The sequence below is a fragment of the Thalassophryne amazonica genome, chromosome 15, assembly GCF_902500255.1.
Source record: "Thalassophryne amazonica chromosome 15, fThaAma1.1, whole genome shotgun sequence".
Classification (NCBI taxonomy): Eukaryota; Metazoa; Chordata; class Actinopteri; order Batrachoidiformes; family Batrachoididae; genus Thalassophryne; species Thalassophryne amazonica.
The window spans coordinates 79,368,642-79,389,441 of NC_047117.1; the positions used below are offsets into that span (position 1 = coordinate 79,368,642).

Consider the following 20,800-nt stretch of genomic DNA (forward strand, 5'->3'; position numbering starts at 1 on the left):
TTTAATTAGTTACTTCCAAAACTTTTCTCTCACTTCCCCCTTATGTAGGAAAAATAAAACAGTCCCCCTTAATCAAACTCCCTCGTTCAATAAGTTGTAAAGTTTTTAAATCAGTGATCACATTTTGAGCAAAAAATAAATAAATAAAAAATGTCAACCCAAGTTGAACTTTTTGGAAGTGAGTTTATCTAACACGACCTGTCCTTAATCAATTCCATCATTGCAGTGAAAATTGGACACAAAGTTTGAAAGTTCCATATTATATGCAGGGCAGCCAGTGGCCTCTTTTCATTTGATGAACATCACTTCTTCACCTTTTCCTCTCAGGCAAAACATTTGTCTGTGTACTTACTTTTTTAGCTACATAAATAACATGTAGCCTATCTGAGTTTTGATCACTTTGCAACATCAGAACAGTGTTGCTTATTGCAATCAAATTAATTCAAGTGTTCATGAAATAACATTTTCCCTCAGTAATTCACGCCTTGCTTCAGTCAAACAAGAGTTACAGTATGAAGTTCCTCACAACTCACAAAATAACATTAATAAAATCATCACAGAATCAAATATAATTAAAGATGAGACATCATCCTACCAAAAGACAAATCACAAAACTGCAATAAAGTCAAAAAACAAAACAAAACTGTAAAAGGACAGACATGTCTTTTTTTGTTTGTTTATTTCAATGCTTTGCTTCCTGATAAACAAATCCAATTATTCTGATCCACAATGTCAAAATGCACCAAAACTACTTTCATATTTGCAGTGTCATGGTAGAAATTCAAAGAAATATTACAACTACGTAGAAGCACTCAGAGAGTGCAAACCCCCGCCAAGGCCATGGGGTCACTGACGCCATAACATCTACATGCCGTGGAATCATTGAACCTACAAAAGCCTAACAATGATGTTTGCTCAGTAGTAAAAAAAAGTTTCATCTGCTGTGACTGGATAGCATGTATCCTTAGCGCTTGGCATCACAGTTTATTGCAACTTGCACCTTTCCCAGAAGCTACTGTCATCTGAGCACTGATATTGATATTGCATGTGCTTATAGACAAAAACAAATAAGAGACAAAATTCAATTTATTATTCAACTAAACTGCAATATATGAATTTTAACATTTATGAAACACTTCTCTAAACAAGGCCATAGCGTCACTGACCCTAAAGAGATTCCCTCCTTGGCACAGTGATCTATTCAACAATTCAGTGTTACAACCAAAACTATGATACATACACTTTTCTTTCCTTTAAATTTGACATCCTTGACCATGAAAACATACCACTAGAACTTGGAATCACTTTTATGTCTTTATTAGTTGAAAAGTTATTGTATAAAAACGATTTCTTTTGAATCTAGTTCCATAACATTTGAAGCTACATCAAATTTGATGACACCTTACTGAATCAGTACAGATTCAGCTACAATTTGGTGTTAGATGTGCATCTCTAGCGTCTTTTGTCACCTCACACTGACACATTTTCTATTTTCCCTACATTTTTGCATATTCTGGATCACCAGATCCGGAATCCGGATCCGATCATCACCAAACTTTGTTGCTTGATAGAACATTTACCTATGTTATACCCTAATTTTTTTCAAGCCTTTCTGCCTTGTTTTTGTGGAGTTAGAAACTAGAATGTCAAAATTCCCCCTATCCCGCAATGGTGAAGAATCATTTAAAAAATTCCTGGATCCGGATCGTGATCCGGATCACCACTAAAATTTAATCACTTGTTCCTCTTGTCATTTCCAACCACTCCACAAAATTCATCAAAATCCATTCAAAACGTTTTGAGTTATCCTGCTGACAGACAGACAGACAAACAAACAAACACGACCGAAAACATAACCTCCTTGGCAGAGGTAATAAATGTACAATATATGAAATAAAATAATAAATGATGGCAGCAGACTGTCTTAGTGGGTAGTACTGTTGCCTCACAATGTGAAGGTCCCAGGTTTGAATCTGACCTGGTCTTTTCTGTGTGGAATTTGTAGGTTCCTCAAGTGTTTGTGTTGAAAATGCCCACGTGAGATCACCAATCGTCAGTCTTTGGTGGTAGCATCAGTGGGATCAAAGGTCAGAATATATATACGAGGTCTGTCTGTAAAGGTATCGTACCTTTTTATTTTTTTCAAAACTATATGGATTTCATTCATATGTTTTATACGTCAGACATGCTTGAACCCTCGTGCGCATGAGCGTGAGTTTTGTCCACGCCTGTCGGTGACGTCATTCGCCTGTGAGCACGCCTTGTGGAAGGAGTGGTCCCGCCCCTCGTCGGATTTTCATTGTCTGGAAATGGCGGAATGAAAGGACTTTTTTCCATCAGAATTTTTTCAGAAGCTGTTAGAGGACTGGCACCTGGAAACCATTCGAAAAATTTATCTGGCTTTCAGTGAAAATTTTACGGGCTTCACAGAGAATAAGGACTTTAACTACAGGTTTAAGGACCCCTTTAAAGGGCGGTCGGTGCGCCGCGCTGCGACGATGCGGCACAAACCACTGGATCATTTCTAAGCTGATGGCTCTGTGGATACGAGACCGTCGTGTGCTCTTTCTCTGGTTATCACAAGACCTGGACATCAGCCATTTTCCGGCAGATTTCACTTTTAACAAGAGATTTTGTCATGGAAAGCCGCGCGGAGGCTTCGCGCGTCACGACCGATTCGCTGATGAAGCGAGACAAAGGAACACCTCCGTTTCGGAGTGTTAGAGGACAAGTTGGGACATGTTCTATCTCGGCTTTCAGTGCTTACCAGTCGAGTGAGTATAAAAGAACTTGTGGAGAGCTGGACATTGTCCCAACTTGTCCTCTAACACTCCGAAACGGAGGTGTTCCTTTGTCTCGCTTCATCAGCGAATCGGTCGTGACGCGCGAAGCCTCCGCGCGGCTTTCCATGACAAAATCTCTTGTTAAAAGTGAAATCTGCCGGAAAATGCTGATGTCCAGGTCTTGTGATAACCAGAGAAAGAGCACACGACGGTCTCGTATCCACAGAGCCATCAGCTTAGAAATGATCCAGTGGTTTGTGCCGCATCGTCGCAGCTCGCAGCGCGGCGCACCGACCGTCCTTTAAAGGGGTCCTTAAACCTGTAGTTAAAGTCCTTATTCTCTGTGAAGCCCGTAAAATTTTCACTGAAAGCCAGATAAATTTTCGAATGGTTTCCAGGTGCCAGTCTCTAACAGCTTCTGAAAAAATTCTGATGGAAAAAAAGTCCTTTTCATTCCGCCATTTCCAGACAATGAAAATCCGACGAGGGGGCGGGACCACTCCTTCCACAAGGCGTGCTCACAGGCGAATGACGTCACCGACAGGCGTGGAAAAACTCACGCATGCGAACGAGGGTTCAAGCATGTCTGACGTAAAAACATATGAATGAAATCCATATAGTTTTTGAAAAAAATAAAAAGGTACGATACTTTACGGACAGACCTCGTATATATATATATATATTCCCCCCTTTTGATGTGCACCAAACCTGGAATGCCTGAGAAAGTGTGTCCAGAATTGTCCAGCAGTGTCAAATTTGCCAGCGGTCAATCTGTGGGGGTCAAGATCATGCTTCCCTGTTGTCTCCAGGTCCTTTTACAGCTGCTCTTCTTATTCCACATGTACATACAGATTGTTTTATCATGTCCCTTTAATTATTAGCTGTACACTGTGTTTTCTCTTTATTACCAAAACTGCAGGTCTCTTGAGCGAAGCAGCACTTGGAATAAGCACCATCAGAAGCATAAATCACCGCTCCTAATAGCTTTCATTAACAATCACAACACTTCTGCATCTGTGTGCATGTCTGACTAATTGGGGCAATTTGTCCTTTTCATTTTGGGGACACGGCCCTGCATTGCCTTATAATTTGTTGGACAAACAACTCGTGGGCCCTTTCCAAAGAAGCTGACATGCCCGTCGCAGCCGCTGTCAGTGTTTCAAGCTGAGGTCCAAACGCTGCTGCATCAGAAAGTCAACGTGCAACATGATTACGTCATTAAAGTCAGCATTTCTGCTTGATTAAATGAACGTTTCATCCCCTCATTGCAGCGATTATGGCTACGAGAGGCGGAGCAACGGGAAGTGCACCCCCGCTTTTTGGTTCCATCCATCGTCAGCGTCCAGGAGCTGCACCACAGGGATGACTTTTCTTAACAGCACTGGGTGAGCAGACTGAAAGCAGACGCACACTCAGGCCTTTTTGTCCTCAGGCTTTGTGCAAAATGAATAGTACATTTGAGATGCACAGCTCAGGCTCCATTAATTAGTTTCTCAGGACAACGAGGACAGGCTGCGGAAAATTGTGGCCTGAATAATCAAACCATCATGAAGCAGCACGCACAATTTGCAGCAGGACAAGTTATATATATATATATATATATATATATATATATATATATATATATATGAATGAATGAATGAAGAAAACTGTTTATTTCGAACATTTGATACAACAACCATTACAAGATAGATCAGTAAGACAACAAACAAAAAAGTTCCTACTGTGTACCCAACATGTCCGAAAAGGGGTAGGGTGAAGCATCAGCTTATTTATCCCTACCCCTTCTTCCCCACAACCGTAATACCCTTTGCCACATATACACATAGATTCCTACACACCTAAACCAATATCAATATATATATATATACATATACATATACATACACATACACATATATATATATACATACACACATCAACATACATACACATATACATACACATATATACACATATACATATATACACATATATATACACAAACATAAATATACACCTACACATACCTACTTACATACAAAATACTATATATTTACAAGCCGAAGCAAAAAACAAAAACACCCTAAACCTCCATTACCCTTCCTCCTCCCTATACCCAGAAAAAACCATATTTTTGTACCGCTGTTTGAATTGGTTCATGCTTGGACATTGCTTGCAGCCCACTCCAATCTGTTCCACATCCTCACCCCACAGACAGAAATACAGAAACCTTTTAATGTTGTTCGTGCCCACTGATGCTTTAAATTAAATTTCCCCCTCAGACTGTAATCCCCTGATCTGTTAAAAAACATATTTTTAATATTTGCTGGAAGTAAATTGTTATTGCTTTATACACAATTTGTACTGTTTGAAAATGAACCAAGTCTGTGAATTTTAAGAATTTGGATTGTAAAAATAGTGGATTTGTATGATCTCTATAGCCAGTATTATGAATAATTCTTATAGCTCTTTTCTGCATTACTGATAGTGATTGTGTTGTACCTTTATAAGTATTACCCCATACCTCTGCACAGTACTGTAAATATGGTAAAACCAGTGAGCAGTAAAGAATGCGGAGTGAGTTGTGGTCCAGAATATGTTTTGCTTTGTTTAGAACTGAAATGCTTCTTGACAGTTTACTTTGTATATGTTTTATATGAGTCTTCCAGTTTATCTTATCATCTATTATCGCCCCCAGAAACTTATTTTCATGTACCCTTTCAATATCTACCCCCTCGACTTGTAACTGAACCTGTATGTCTGTATTACAATAGCCAAATACATGTATTTTGTTTTACTTAAGTTAATGATAATTTGTTTCTGTCAAACCATATTTTCAATTTTCCCATTTCTATACTGATCCTCCTCAGTAACTCCTGCAAATCCCCCCCTGAACAAAAAATGCTTGTGTCATCTGCAAATAATACTAATTTTAATATTTTGGAAACATTGACAATATCATTTATATAAATTAGAAACAGTTTTGGACCCAATACTGACCCCTGTGGGACGCCACAAGCATTGTCCAAGCATGATGATGTATATTCCCCCAACTTCACAAACTGTTTTCTGTTACTTAAGTAGCTTCTCACCCAATGCAACACCAACCCCCTAATCCCATACTGTTCAAGTTTATTGATTAATATGTCATGATTAATTGTATCAAAAGCCTTTTTAAGGGCTATAAATATTCCAACTGAATGTAATTTGTGGTCTATGGCGTTTGTAATCTCCTCAACTGATTCTATTAATGCAAGTGATGTTGAACTATGTGCTCTGAATCCATATTGACTATCAGTAAGTAATTTATGTTTATTTATGAATTTGTCTAATCTATTATTTAATAACTTTTCTAATAATTTGGAAAATTGTGGAAGCAAAGAAACAGGTCTATAATTTGTGAAGTGGTGTCTATCCCCAGTCTTATACAGCGGCACAACCTTAGCTATTTTCATTTGATTGGGAAATTTACCGGTTTGAAATGATAAGTTACAGATGTATACTCAACAAAAATATAAACGCAACACTTTTGGTTTTGCTCCCATTTTGTATGAGATGAACTCAAAGAGCTAAAACTTTTTCCACATACACAATATCACCATTTCTCTCAAATATTGTTCACAAACCAGTCTAAATCTCTGATAGTGAGCACTTCTCCTTTGCTGAGATAATCCATCCCACCTCACAGGTGTGCCATATCAAGATGCTGATTAGACACCATGATTAGTGCACAGGTGTGCCTTAGACTGCCCACAGTAAAAGGCCACTCTGAAAGGTGCAGTTTTATCACACAGCACAATGCCACAGATGTCGCAAGATTTGAGGGAGCGTGCAATTGGCATGCTGACAGCAGGAATGTCAACCAGAGCTGTTGCTCGTGTATTGAATGTTCATTTCTCTACCATAAGCCATCTCCAAAGGCGTTTCAGAGAATTTGGCAGTACACCCAACCAGCCTCATAACCGTAGACCACGTGTAACCACACCAGCCCAGGACCTCCACATCCAGCATGTTCACCTCCAAGATCGTCTGAGACCAGCCGCTCGGACAGCTGCTGGAACAATCGGTTTGCATAACCAAAGAATTTCTGCACAAACTGTCAGAAACTGTCTCAGGGAAGCTCATCTGCATGCTCATCGTCCTCATCGGGGTCTCAACCTGACTCCAGTTGGTCGTCGTAACCGATTTGAGGGGGCAAATGCTCACATTCGCTGCCGTTTGGCACGTTGGAGAGGTGTTCTCTTCACGGATGATGCGAAGGAGATGTGTTGCACTGCATGAGGCAAATGGTGGTCACACCAGATACTGACTGGTATCCCCCCCCAATAAAACAAAACTGCACCTTTCAGAGTGGCCTTTTATTGTGGGCAGTCTAAGGCACACCTGTGCACTAATCATGGTGTCTAATCAGCATCTTGGTATGGCACACCTGTGAGGTGGGATGGATTATCTCAGCAAAGGAGAAGTGCTCACTATCACAGATTTAGACTGGTTTGTGCACAGTATTTGAGGGAAATGGTGATATTGTGTATGTGGAAAAAGTTTTAGATCGTTGAGTTAATCTTATACAAAATGGGAGCAAAACCAAAAGTGTTGCGTTTATATTTTTGTTGAGTACAATCCATTCAATGACCTGTTTTACCACCACCATATCAATTTCATTTAAATCGGTAGATGTTTTATATTTACAATTATTCACAATGTCTATAATTTCATATATATATATATATATATATATATATATATATATATATATATATATATATATATATATATATATATATATATATATATATATATATATATATATATATATATGTCAGAATTGTGAGTATTTCTAAGGGGAAAACAACTAGTTGGAGTTTTATTTCCATCATTATTTCACCAAAAATTCAGCAGATGACAGAGGCAGAGTTGATCTTGAGTGATGCATGTCTCTCAGCATTCACTTAAGTCAGTAAGACAAAAGATCTTGATCCTTCACAGCTTCATGGTGGCATTGCACAGAGAAAAGAGCTGTGGAAACACTAATTGTTTGAAAACTTACCAGTGTTGGGGAGTAACTAGTTACACATAACAGAATTTCATAATTAAATTGCAAAATGAATGCAGCTATAACCATTTGTTACTGAAAAAACTTAAACTACAGTTAAATTATTGGTGAATTTGAAGGGCTTACAGTTGGATATACTATATTTTCTGGAGTCTAAGTCTGGAATTTAATTTTATCTTTTTTTCTTTTTTTTTAACAGTTTGGGAGGCAGTGCGACTTACATACTGAAAAAAATAAATAAATCACACATTCATTGTTGATGATAATGTTGATGTTGATGATGATTGGCAAAGCTTCTGGGGAAAACCTGGTCTTGTTAGGAGAGACGGCATCCATCCCACTTTGGATGGAGCAGCTCTCATTTCTAGAAATCTGGCCAATTTTCTTAAATCCTCCAAACCGTGACTATCCAGGGTTGGGACCAGGAAGCAGAGTTGTAGTCTTACACACCTCTCTGCAGCTTCTCTCCCCCTGCCATCCCCTCATTACCCCATCCCCGTAGAGACGGTGCCTGCTCCCAGACCACCAATAACCAGCAAAAATCTATTTAAGCATAAAAATTCGAAAAGAAAAAATAATATAGCACCTTCAACTGCACCACAGACTAAAACAGTTAAATGTGGTCTATTAAACATTAGGTCTCTCTCTTCTAAGTCCATGTTAGTAAATGATATAATAATTGATCAACATATTGATTTATTCTGCCTTACAGAAACCTGGTTACAGCAGGATGAATATGTTAGTTTAAATGAGTCAACATCCCCGAGTCACACTAACTGCCAGAACGCTTGTAGCACGGGCCGAGGCGGAGGATTAGCAGCAATCTTCCATTCCAGCTTATTAATTAATCCAAAACCCAGACAGAGCTTTAATTCATTTGAAAGCTTGACTCTTAGTCTTGTCCATCCAAATTGGAAGTCCCAAAAACCAGTTTTATTTGTTATTATCTATCATCCACCTGGTCGTTACTGTGAGTTTCTCTGTGAATTTTCGGACCTTTTGTCTGACTTAGTGCTTAGCTCAGATAAGATAATTATCAATCAATTTTTATTTTATTTTATTTATATAGCGCCAAATCACAACAAACAGTTGCCCCAAGGCACTTTATATTGTAAGGCAAGGCCATACAATAATTACGTAAAAACCCCAATGGTCAAAACGACCCCCTGTGAGCAAGCACTTGGCGACAGTGGGAAGGAAAAACTCCCTTTTAACAGGAAGAAACCTCCAGCAGAACCAGGCTCAGGGAGGGGCAGTCTTCTGCTGGGACTGGTTGGGGCTGAGGGAGAGAACCAGGAAAAAGACATGCTGTGGAGGGGAGTAGAGATCAATCACTAATGATTAAATGCAGAGTGGTGCATACAGAGCAAAAGGAGAAAGAAACACTCAGTGCATCATGGGAACCCCCCAGCAGTCTAAGTCTATAGCAGCATAACTAAGCGATGGTTCAGGGTCACCTGATCCAGCCCTAACTATAAGCTTTAGCAAAAAGGAAAGTTTTAAACCTAATCTTAAAAGTAGAGAGGGTGTCTGTCTCCCTGATCTGAATTGGGAGCTGGTTCCACAGGAGAGGAGCCTGAAAGCTGAAGGCTCTGCCTCCCATTCTACTCCTACAAACCCTAGGAACTACAAGTAAGCCTGCAGTCTGAGAGTGAAGTGCTCTATTGGGGTGATATGGTACTATGAGGTCCCTAAGATAAGATGGGACCTGATTATTCAAAACCTTATAAGTAAGAAGAAGAATTTTAAATTCTATTCTAGAATTAACAGGAAGCCAATGAAGAGAGGCCAATATGGGTGAGATATGCTCTCTCCTTCTAGTCCCCGTTAGTACTCTAGCTGCAGCATTTTGAATTAACTGAGGCTTTCATGGAACTTTTAGGACAACCTGATAATAATGAATTACAATAGGTCCAGCCTAGAGGAAATAAATGCATGAATTAGTTTTTCAGCATCACTCTGAGACAAGACCTTTCTAATTTTAGAGATATTGCGTAAATGCAAAAAAGCAGTCCTACATATTTGTTTAATATGCGCATTGAATGACATATCCTGATCAAAAATGACTCCAAGATTTCTCACAGTATTACTAGAGGTCAGGGTAATGCCATCCAGAGTAAGGATCTGGTTAGACACCATGTTTCTAAGATTTGTGGGGCCAAGTACAATAACTTCAGAAAAGAACCAATTATAGTGGGCGAGTTTAACATCCACACAGATGCTGAGAATGACAGCCTCAACACTGCATTTAATCTATTATTAGACTCAATTGGCTTTGCTCAAAATGTAAATGAGTCCACCCACCACTTTAATCATATCTTAGATCTTGTTCTGACTTATGGTATGGAAATTGAAGACTTAACAGTATTCCCTGAAAACTCCCTTCTGTCTGATCATTTCTTAATAACATTTACATTTACTCTGATGGACTACCCAGCAGTGGGGAATAAGTTTCATTACCTAGAAGTCTTTCAGAAAGTGCTGTAACTAGGTTTAAGGATATGATTCCTTCTTTATGTTCTCTAATGCCATATACCAACACAGTGCAGAGTAGCTACCTAAACTCTGTAAGTGAGATAGAGTATCTCGTCAATAGTTTTACATCCTCATTGAAGACAACTTTGGATGCTGTAGCTCCTCTGAAAAAGAGAGCTTTAAATCAGAAGTGCCTGACTCCGTGGTATAACTCACAAACTCGCAGCTTAAAGCAGATAACCCGTAAGTTGGAGAGGAAATGGTGTCTCACTAATTAGAAGATCTTCACTTAGCCTGGAAAAAGAGTCTGTTGCTCTATAAAAAAGCCCTCCATAAAGCTAGGACATCTTACTACTCATCACTAATTGAAGAAAATAAGAACAACCCCAGGTTTCTTTTCAGCACTGTAGCCAGGCTGACAAAGAGTCAGAGCTCTATTGAGCCGAGTATTCCTTAACTTTAACTAGTAATGACTTCATGACTTTCTTTGCTAATAAAATTTTAATTATTAGAGAAAAAATTACTCATAACCATCCCAAAGACGTATCGTTATCTTTGGCTGCTTTCAGTGATGCCGGTATTTGGTTAGACTCTTTCTCTCAGATTGTTCTGTCTGAGTTATTTCCATTAGTTACTTCATCCAAACCATCAACATGTCTATTAGACCCCATTCCTACCAGGCTGCTCAAGGAAGCCTTACCATTATTTAATGCTTCGATCTTAAAAATGATCAATCTATCTTTATTAGTTGGCTTTGTACCACAGGCTTTTAAGGTGGCAGTAATTAAACCATTACTTAAAAAGCCATCACTTGACCCAGCTATCTTAGCTAATTATAGGCCAATCTCCAACCTCCCTTTTCTCTCAAAAATTCTTGAAAGGGTAGTTGTAAAACAGCTAACTGATCATCTGCAGAGGAATGGTCTATTTGAAGAGTTTCAGTCAGGTTTTAGAATTCATCATAGTACAGAAACAGCATTAGTGAAGGTTACAAATGATCTTCTTATGGCCTCAGACAGTGGACTCATCTCTGTGCTTGTTCTGTTAGACCTCAGTGCTGCTTTTGATACTGTTGACCATAAAATTTTATTACAGAGATTAGAGCATGCCATAGGTATTAAAGGCACTGCGCTGCGGTGGTTTGAATCATATTTATCTAATAGATTACAATTTGTTCATGTAAATGGGGAATCTTCTTCACAGACTAAGGTTAATTATGGAGTTCCACAAGGTTCTGTGCTAGAACCAATTTTATTCACTTTATACACGCTTCCCTTAGGCAGTATTATTAGACGGCATTGCTTAAATTTTCATTGTTATGCAGATGATACCCAGCTTTATCTATCCACAAAGCCAGAGGACACACACCAATTAGCTAAACTGCAGGATTGTCTTACAGACGTAAAGACATGGATGACCTCTAATTTCCTGCTTTTAAACTCAGATAAAACTGAAGTTATTGTACTTGGCCCCACAAATCTTAGAAACATGGTGTCTAACCAGATCCTTACTCTGGATGGCATTACCCTGACCTCTAGTAATACTGTGAGAAATCTTGGAGTCATTTTTGATCAGGATATGTCATTCAAAGCGCATATTAAACAAATATGTAGGACTGCTTTTTTGCATTTATGCAATATCTCTAAAATTAGAAAGGTCTTGTCTCAGAGTGATGCTGAAAAAGTAATTCATGCATTTATTTCCTCTAGGCTGGACTATTGTAATTCATTATTATCAGGTTGTCCTAAAAGTTCCCTGAAAAGCCTTCAGTTAATTCAAAATGCTGCAGCTAGAGTACTGACGGGACTAGAAGGAGAGAGCATATCTCACCCATACTGGCCTCTCTTCTTTGGCTTCCTGTTAATTCTAGAATAGAATTTAAAATTCTTCTTCTTACTTATAAGGTTTTGAATAATCAGGTCCCATCTTATCTTAGGGACCTCATAGTACCATATCACCCCAATAGAGCGCTTCGCTCTCAGACTGCAGGCTTACTTGTAGTTCCTAGGGTTTGTAAGAGTAGAATGGGAGGCAGAGCCTTCAGCTTTCAGGCTCCTCTCCTGTGGAACCAGCTCCCAATTCAGATCAGGGAGACAGACACCCTCTCTACTTTTAAGATTAGGCTTAAAACTTTCCTTTTTGCTAAAGCTTATAGTTAGGGCTGGATCAGGTGACCCTGAACCATCCCTTAGTTATGCTGCTATAGACTTAGACTGCTGGGCGGTTCCCATGATGCACTGAGTGTTTCTTTCTCTTTTTGCTCTGTATGCACCACTCTGCATTTAATCATTAGTGATTGATCTCTGCTCCCCTCCACAGCATGTCTTTTTCCTGGTTCTCTCCCTCAGCCCCAACCAGTCCCAGCAGAAGACTGCCCCTCCCTGAGCCTGGTTCTGCTGGAGGTTTCTTCCTGTTAAAAGAGAGTTTTTTCCTTCCCACTGTCGCCAAGTGCTTGCTCACAGGGGTCATTTTGACCGTTGGGGTTTTTACGTAATTATTGTATGGCCTTGCCTTACAATATAAAGCGCCTTGGGGCAACTGTTTGTTGTGATTTGGCGCTATATAAATAAAATTGATTGATTGATTGATTGATTGATTGATTGATTGATTGATAATAATTATAATCACTATTTATATACGACTTTGTCAGGAATGAAGCACTAAAATAAACTACTCCAATAAAAGAATAAATGCCAATAATAAAAATAACTCTACAAAAATGCACAAAAAACCCAAATAAAAGAGCTGATATCACAGAAAAAAACCAGCTGCAATTTATATTTCAGTGAGACTTATACTCTGATGTGGCTTATATATTTAAAGACATGCAGGTTAGGTGAATGGAAACTTCGTATTTTTCCACGTCTCCCTTGCAAAAGAGGTCTCGATCTCAATGGGACTAACCTGCTTAAATAAAGGTTAAATAAATAAATATATGGATTTTTTTTCTGCAAAAGGCAGGTTTTTACCTGGTGCGACTTGTACTTACTTTACATCTTTGCTTTGCAGCAATGGCACATCTTTGAACGACGTTGTTCACCAAAAGCCACTGAGACAAATTTGATTGCTCCTTTTGTTTTAATTTGCATCGGACCTTTTTGCTAAGGGTCCTATCTCACTGATCTTTGACAGCCTGCAATTGTAAGGGAAATCGTTGATTTCACGCAGCAATTGCTGGGTGGCGCTCATCCCTTGCTTTCACTCAGGGGGCATCACAAGCATCTTGTCTGGATTTTGAACTGTACTATACTCGCTGGGGAGGCTGGGCTGTGGGGAAGAACGCCACAATATAGCGGAGATGATCGCATAGGAACAGCTATTTCTGGAAGTGGCCGAGTTGCTCTCTCTCTTTCGCTCTGTCTTACTTTCTGTCTCTCCTTCTATCTTTCCCTCTCTCTCTCTCGCTCTCTCTCTCTGTCTCCCTGAGGATGTGCGGTGGGAGATCTTTGCTGTGCTCTTTGTGAGGGAAGCACAAACAGTGAGGAAATATGATGACATGCTTTCATTAAACGACACACTGCTCAGATCCAGCTCCCACAGCATGTGTATGTGTCTTAAAACTGGGAAAAATCTTTCTGCTAAATGCCATGCTGTTGAAATGTGTTGAAATCTGTTCATCAGAGTCAAAATGCAGGCAGACTGAGATGGATGTATCTGTGCCAAATCAACGTGCACTTCCACCTCAGATCTGTTGTGGAAACCCCGAGTAAAAAGAAAAAACAAGAGAACAGCAAAAGGGACTTACTATGTTATTGATGAATAAATCAAATCAAATAACGCACAACCCCAAAAGCACTGCTGGACGTCGCTGCATCACAGAGAAGAGGCTGTTACAGCACGTGGATGAGGGCTATACGCGGATCTCATAGCCAGGGACAGTGAATTATATATCCAACAGTGACATCATTATCCAAGTCGGTGAATGCACTGTAGGCTGTATTATTATTATTATTATTATTATTGTTATTATTATTATTATTTATTTTGTTCTTACTGAGTATAGTGGGGAATTTCCAGTTTTTTCACTTGGATAATAACTTTATAATAAGAGCTGAACAATTTGTGCGCAAACATGTCATTCTTTCAGCTGTGAGTGGCAACTTCAGTGAGATACCAACTGTAAAATTGTTGCTCGTTTGCATGTTTGTTTGCTAATTTGTGTCTCCAACTGCTCTCCAACAGTTGCGCCCAGTGAGATAGTACCCTAAGCAACCTCTGTGTCAGTGTTGCCAATTTAGCGACTTTGTCACTAAATTAAGTGATTTTTTTAACCATCTGTGGCATTGAATATTCCACCAAGCTGTGTGCGACAAATCTGGTGATTTATGTTCTGCACAAACTATTCCATTTTGGAATGTTGTTGGTTGATGGACAGAAAAGAGATGATGAGTGGGAGATGCAGGAGGAGGAAACATTCTGTGCAGGTGTTCATGCAATCTTGAGGTTAGTTTTGGACATATTATCATTCTTTCCACTCTTCCAAAGACACCTTGTTGAGATTACAAAAGGCAGCTCTTTCATACTTATTTATTTCAGCACTTTGGCTGGAAAATACTTTAAGAATGTGACGCTATGTCTTTTGTAGTAATTTTATGTGTTCACTCCCCCCAGCTACAGGAAAGTAGTGTCTAATAACTGTACGGCCGGAGTCAGCGTGGAGTACACCGCCAGGAGGCAACAGTGTCCCATCCAAGCACCGAAAGGTCTTCACCTGGTCACCAGTGAGGGCACGCTCACAGCGATTCTGGGTGCCAATGTCACCTTCCTTGTCTTCCTGGAAGAGGTAAAAGGAACATTTTGCTTGTCTCGCCATTTAAGTATGAACTTTACAAGTATTATCAGTTTGTGAACATCAACTCTTCTGTGGGTGTGACTTTTCAGGAGTGCTTCCACTTCTGAACACTGACACCTGCTGGATGGTTCCAGAATGTGTACCCATATCTTATTATGAATTTCATATTTAAAACCATCTGGGGTCCATGGACTCACTGGTGTGTTCAGGTCATTTTACCTTCGTAAATTCCACTTTTAAGGTACTTGCGCATAGAACAATTCCCATGTGTTGCAGATCAAAATGTTGAGAACATTCTCAGCTCACTTAGTTTGGAGACTGCTTAGGAACCTCAAGAGCTGTGAGCAGGTTTCTCCTCGTAAATAGTAAATGAACTGCATTTATATACCGCTTTTCCATCTGCATCGGACGCTCAAAGCGCTTTACAATTTTTTTTTCATTTATATAGCACCAAATCACAACAAAGCTGCCTCAAGGCACTTCACACAAGTAAGGCCTAACCTTACCAACCCCTAGAGCAAGCACACAGGCAAAAGTGGTAAGGAAAAAAATTCCCTCTGATGATTTGAGGAACAAACCTCAAGCAGACCAGACTCAAAGGGGTAACCCTCTTCTTGGGCCATGCTCCCGACACAATAGACAATAGAGGAAATTATACAGGAAATTTTGGTATTATGCCTCACATTCACCCATACACACACTCACACACCGATGTCAGGATGCTGCCATGCAAGGCGCTCACTACACATCGGGAGCAACTAGGGGATTAAGGACCTTGCCCAAGGGCCCTTAGTAATTTTCTGGTCAGGCTGGGGTTTGAACCGAGGATCCTCTGGTTTGAAGCCCAATGCTTAACCACTAGACCACTAGACTAGAAGGGCATCTGGTGTAAAACTTGTGTCAAATGCGGCTCCATCATGGCTCTGATACCTGCTGACCACAAGCAACTAGGGCCAGCTGAAAGAAAGAAATAGGGAACAATGTTTGGGCATTTGAAATAAACTTTTTTGACCCACTGATGAAGAAGAAAAATAAACTACATGATGACATTAAAACTCAAGGGTGTATAAAAGAATTGCACAGCATTTTATGGCTAAATAAATAAATAAATAGACACATAATTAAAAACAATTGTCACCATATTTATTTAAATGATGCATCAAGAGAAGAGCGCCCTCCCTTGGTTATGTGTGAAATAAAGAATGCAGCAATCCTGTGAGTGATGAAGTTAAGGTTGATTTCCTGAAAGTCTTTGTGCTGTTCAGGGCGATGGCGCAAAAACAAGTATCACGCTGGACTTCGGAGACGGACACGCGCTGACATATTCCAACGTGAGCTCCATCGAGGATGGGATCAAACATGTCTACAAATCAGTGGGAATCTACCGAGTGACCGCCACTGGGGAGAACAGCCTTGGTGTAGAGACTGCCATACTCTACCTGCATGTCACATGTGAGACGCCGTTCAGTTCCACTGCATGTGTGGCACTATGATGGGTGCTCCTCTAGTTTGTATCAGTGTTTCTTGTCTTTTCTGTTTTTTTTTTAATCACATTGATTAGTATTGCCATCAATGCACCACATTTGGGAAGCCAGTGTTGCAGACCAAATAGTCCCCCCTAAAAATCGGTCCGTCTGCCTTCACTGTGCATGCGTCATTTCAGACCACAGCAGCACGTCTGAGACGGATTCTCTTCACCCCAAGCAATCAAATGAATTAATGAGATTATTACCCATCAGATGATGAAGGTAAAACCTCTTAAATCATTCTTGTCAGTTTTACGCAGAAACAAGGTCGTTTTAAGCAGAAACGAGGCGAAACTCTATGACACTTTGAAATGACGGACACGCAGTGAATGCATCAGCTACCAGCTCGTGTAGCCGCGGTGCTCTGATCGTTTCATCTCTCTTTTATCATGAAATAATGATGAATTTATGTGGAAATGATTGTTGTGCAAATGCTTCAGATGTCTGTCGCTGAGATACAGTAGATGATGACTGGAGTGCAGTTTGAAGCAGAAATGAGGTGATAAACCGTAAACCGCGGCAAATGACGCATGTTCAGTGAAGGCAGGGCGGACCATTTTTTAGGGGGGGACCGTTCGATTGGGCGACACCGGCTTACGTCGCACACCCAGTCAACCTCAGGAAGTTATCGCCGCCTCATATGTGATGCGGCTGACCACCGGCATCTGTACTGGGGGGGGGTGACAGATGTAAAGGAGTTGACTTATTGATCAGGGAGTGCTGCCCCCTCCTCATCAATCTGTCAATAATGTTTGGCAGACGTGTAAAAAGAGACACTGCAGGCACACAAGTGCCATGGATGAAAAATAACACACAGATGGCAGCTAACATTCCCAAGTGCAGGAGGGAATTCTGAACAAAGTCAACCCCAAATCCATACACCTCCCCCCAACTCACGCATACACACAAACATATATTTAATTTGCACTAAAACTATAATGTTGTTGTTCCTTTGCGCACTGTGACGCAGTGTGTCGTGTTCACGTTGTGATTTATTTGTGTGCCTGACTAGGTCAGCTGGAGTATATCCATCTCTCGGCTCCCTTTGTGGCGGTGAGGAATAAGGAAGTGAACCTGACTGCTGTGCTGCTGCCCAGCCAAGTGGGAACGGTCACCTACATCTGGTGGATCGGAAATAACACAGAGGTACTTTGTGCTCACGACTTCCCCACTTCTTCCTCAGCTTTACACAGAAGTAGGTTACTGACTTTTCTCTCAAACGGAAGGATCATTATTTAGTCGAGTTATTTTTGTGCATCCGAAATGCAAATATCGTGGTCTGTTTAATTAAAAATTACAGCTTGTAATGTATGCACAGTACCACAAGAGAACAATTTAACTGAGTTATGTATCACAGAGAAAAGGTATACACACACATCTGATTTGGACTTTAAACTTTAACATAACATTTCAACCACCAGAGGGCAGAATATCTACATTGTCTTAGACTGTAATCCTCTTTGGATGTGACAATACACTCAAGTCACTATTCGATACAATTCACAATGACATTTTTTTTTTCCCACTCTTTTAACAGAATGACCTGCGCGCAAATTATAAGTATGGCCTTCATATATGTAAATTGAGCAAAACCACATGTTCTCTTCTAAAAAAGTGCAACTGACATATTTATTTGAAATAACAAAAATAAAAACTGGATTTTCCAAACTAATCTCACATCAAAATAACTAAATAAAAATATTCTGCCAAACTACTGACTTAAGAAATAAAAACAAATCTATGTTCACCTCAAGTCCTGTATTTTCCAGAGTACAAGTTCCTTTATTTATTTATTTATTTTTATTCCCCCCGGGTATGAAATACAGGGAGATATAGCGATCAGCATGTCTGTCTGTCCATCCTTTTTTGACTTTTCAGCACAATATCTCAAGAACCAGTTCATCAATTTCATTAATATTTAGGATAAGGATGTACTTGTGTGATTACCCCAACACCAGTCAATGCCGGTGACCCTGGGGCCAATTTCAAGGTCACAGAGAGATATTCAAGATATTGTCATTGCCACCCTTGTTAGTGCAATATCTCAAGAACCAGTTCGTCAAGTTCATTCATATTTAGCATAAGGGTGGACTTGGGTGATCCCCGACACCAGTCGATTATGGTGACCTTGGGGTCAATTTCAAGGTCACAGCGATAAATTCAAGATATTGTCATTGCCACCCTTATTGGCGTGATTTCTCAAGAACCAGATGACCAATTTCATTCATATTTAGCATAAGGGTACATGGGTGATCCTCCAGCACCAGTTGATTAAAGTGACCCTGGGGTCAATTTCAAGGTCACAGTGAAATATTCAAGATATTGTCATTGCCACCCTTGTTGGTGTGATTTCTCAAGAACCAGATGGCTGGTTTCATTCATATTTAGCATAAGGGTGTACTTAGGTGATTTCCTGACACCAGGCAATTATGGTGACCTTGGGGTGAATTTTAAGGTCACATGGAAATATTCAAGATATAGGCATTGCAACCGTTGTTAGTGCAATAGCTCAAGAACCAGTTGACCACTTTCATTCATATTTAGCATAAGGGTGTACTTGGGTGATCCCTCGACACTTTGTATGACTGATTTGTGGGGACAGGAGGGATATGTCATCTCCTGATGACTCTTGTTACCTCCGCCTAACTTTGTTGGTGGAGGTAATAAGAGTTAGGTTGTTGCCCTGTTTGTTTGTTTGTCTGTTTGTGAACAGCCTGGAGCCCACAATTTTTATATATATCCTTATGACATTTTTACTGAAGATGCATATCATGATAGGCAAGAACTGATTCAATTTTCAAGGTCATAGGTCAAATGTCATAGTCAGGAAAAACCTGGTAAAATTGGAAAAACCCTATCTTCAACATTGAACGAATTTTCAAAAAGTCATAACTCTGTCAAAAAACATAGGATTTCTTTCATATTTGAGAATGTTATGAAGGGTGGTAGTCTTTCTTGACTGACAAAGTTTGATCTGGATCTGATCCAGATTACAGATTTTGTGGCCATTTAAATTTAACATTGAAAACTCCATTTAATGTATCCAAGCAGAAAAAGAAAGGTTCTCTGCGCTTCTGTCAGTCACAACAATCTGGTGCAACTAGGTCAGGATGAACATTGAAGAGAAAAGGAATGCCTGTGAAACACAGATGTTTGTGCCAAAAAAATACATTTCTTCAAATTTGCTTAAGAAAAATAGGGACTGACTTTTCGATATAAGGTTACGTCTTCATCAGAGTCCTTGAAAAGCATGGGTGGTAAAGGCCTTAATAAAGATCATGAACAGGTGTGATTATGCATGAAGGAGGCGTTGACGACCTAAAGATCCACCCATATCCATCAAGGTGCTACACTCATTACATCCATTAATAGAAGCAAACCGCCCACAAATAATTAAAAACAAACATAAAACGTTCACAGAAGGAAACGATCATCCCAGAAAAGGATGTAAAAATATTCAAGAAAACAAGATACATTTTAATTCCTCATTCAAGCCAAAAGTTTCCAAAGTGCCTAGTCCTCGTGTATGTATTCCAAATGCTTCCCTTCACATGAGCTTCTTTGCAATGTCCCCACCCCTGGGTGGTGCCATGATTTTCTTAATCCCCCAGAATTTTTATGTTGCTAGAGAGGCATGATTGGCCTGCTTGTAATGCCTTGCCATGGCACAAGTTCAATTCTGGGTGTGTATTGCTGTCTTATGTTGAGCTACCTGTAGTGTGAGTTGACATTTGAGTTGAAGGTGTACGAAATCTGTACTGTTGCAGTTGATAAATGAAGACATAAAGTATTGCTTGCCAGTACGGGGATGAGATAAACTTTTTGCATTAGTCAAATTGGAACAATGTGCATAATTACTGCATTTAAAGAAACCCTTAGGTGGGCTGGAAAGCCAAGTAGTCGAAACTGAAGTGACCAAGTCTGATCGAACCAATCGGTTGCGAATGTTTAGGGAACGCCTCAATATAAACCTAGGCGGTTCAACACAGATGTCTTTAAGTATCAAATCAACTCTTCTTGACATGCCAATAATTGTGAATACTGTAATATTTTCTATTCACATTGTTAATGGAGTATAGCGAGTAGATGTTGGAAAAGACTTCCATTTTTTTTTTTTAAGCAGTGAGGTGCGATCAGTATACAAAGGTCTCTCCCATCCTTTAATGATGTTAGTTTTATCATAAACACA

The 20,800-nt window shown here is 39.8% G+C and overlaps 1 protein-coding gene across 1 annotated transcript in view; it reads left to right on the forward strand.

Annotated features, from left to right (window-relative positions):
* Positions 1 to 20,800, forward strand: part of LOC117525749 (VPS10 domain-containing receptor SorCS1) — a 509,976-nt gene that overhangs the window by 458,819 nt on the left and 30,357 nt on the right. Inside the window, 4 exon segments of the mRNA XM_034187684.1 lie at positions 4,055 to 4,168; positions 14,905 to 15,076; positions 16,351 to 16,537; positions 17,624 to 17,757. Coding sequence (XP_034043575.1) covers positions 4,055 to 4,168; positions 14,905 to 15,076; positions 16,351 to 16,537; positions 17,624 to 17,757 — 607 coding nt within the window.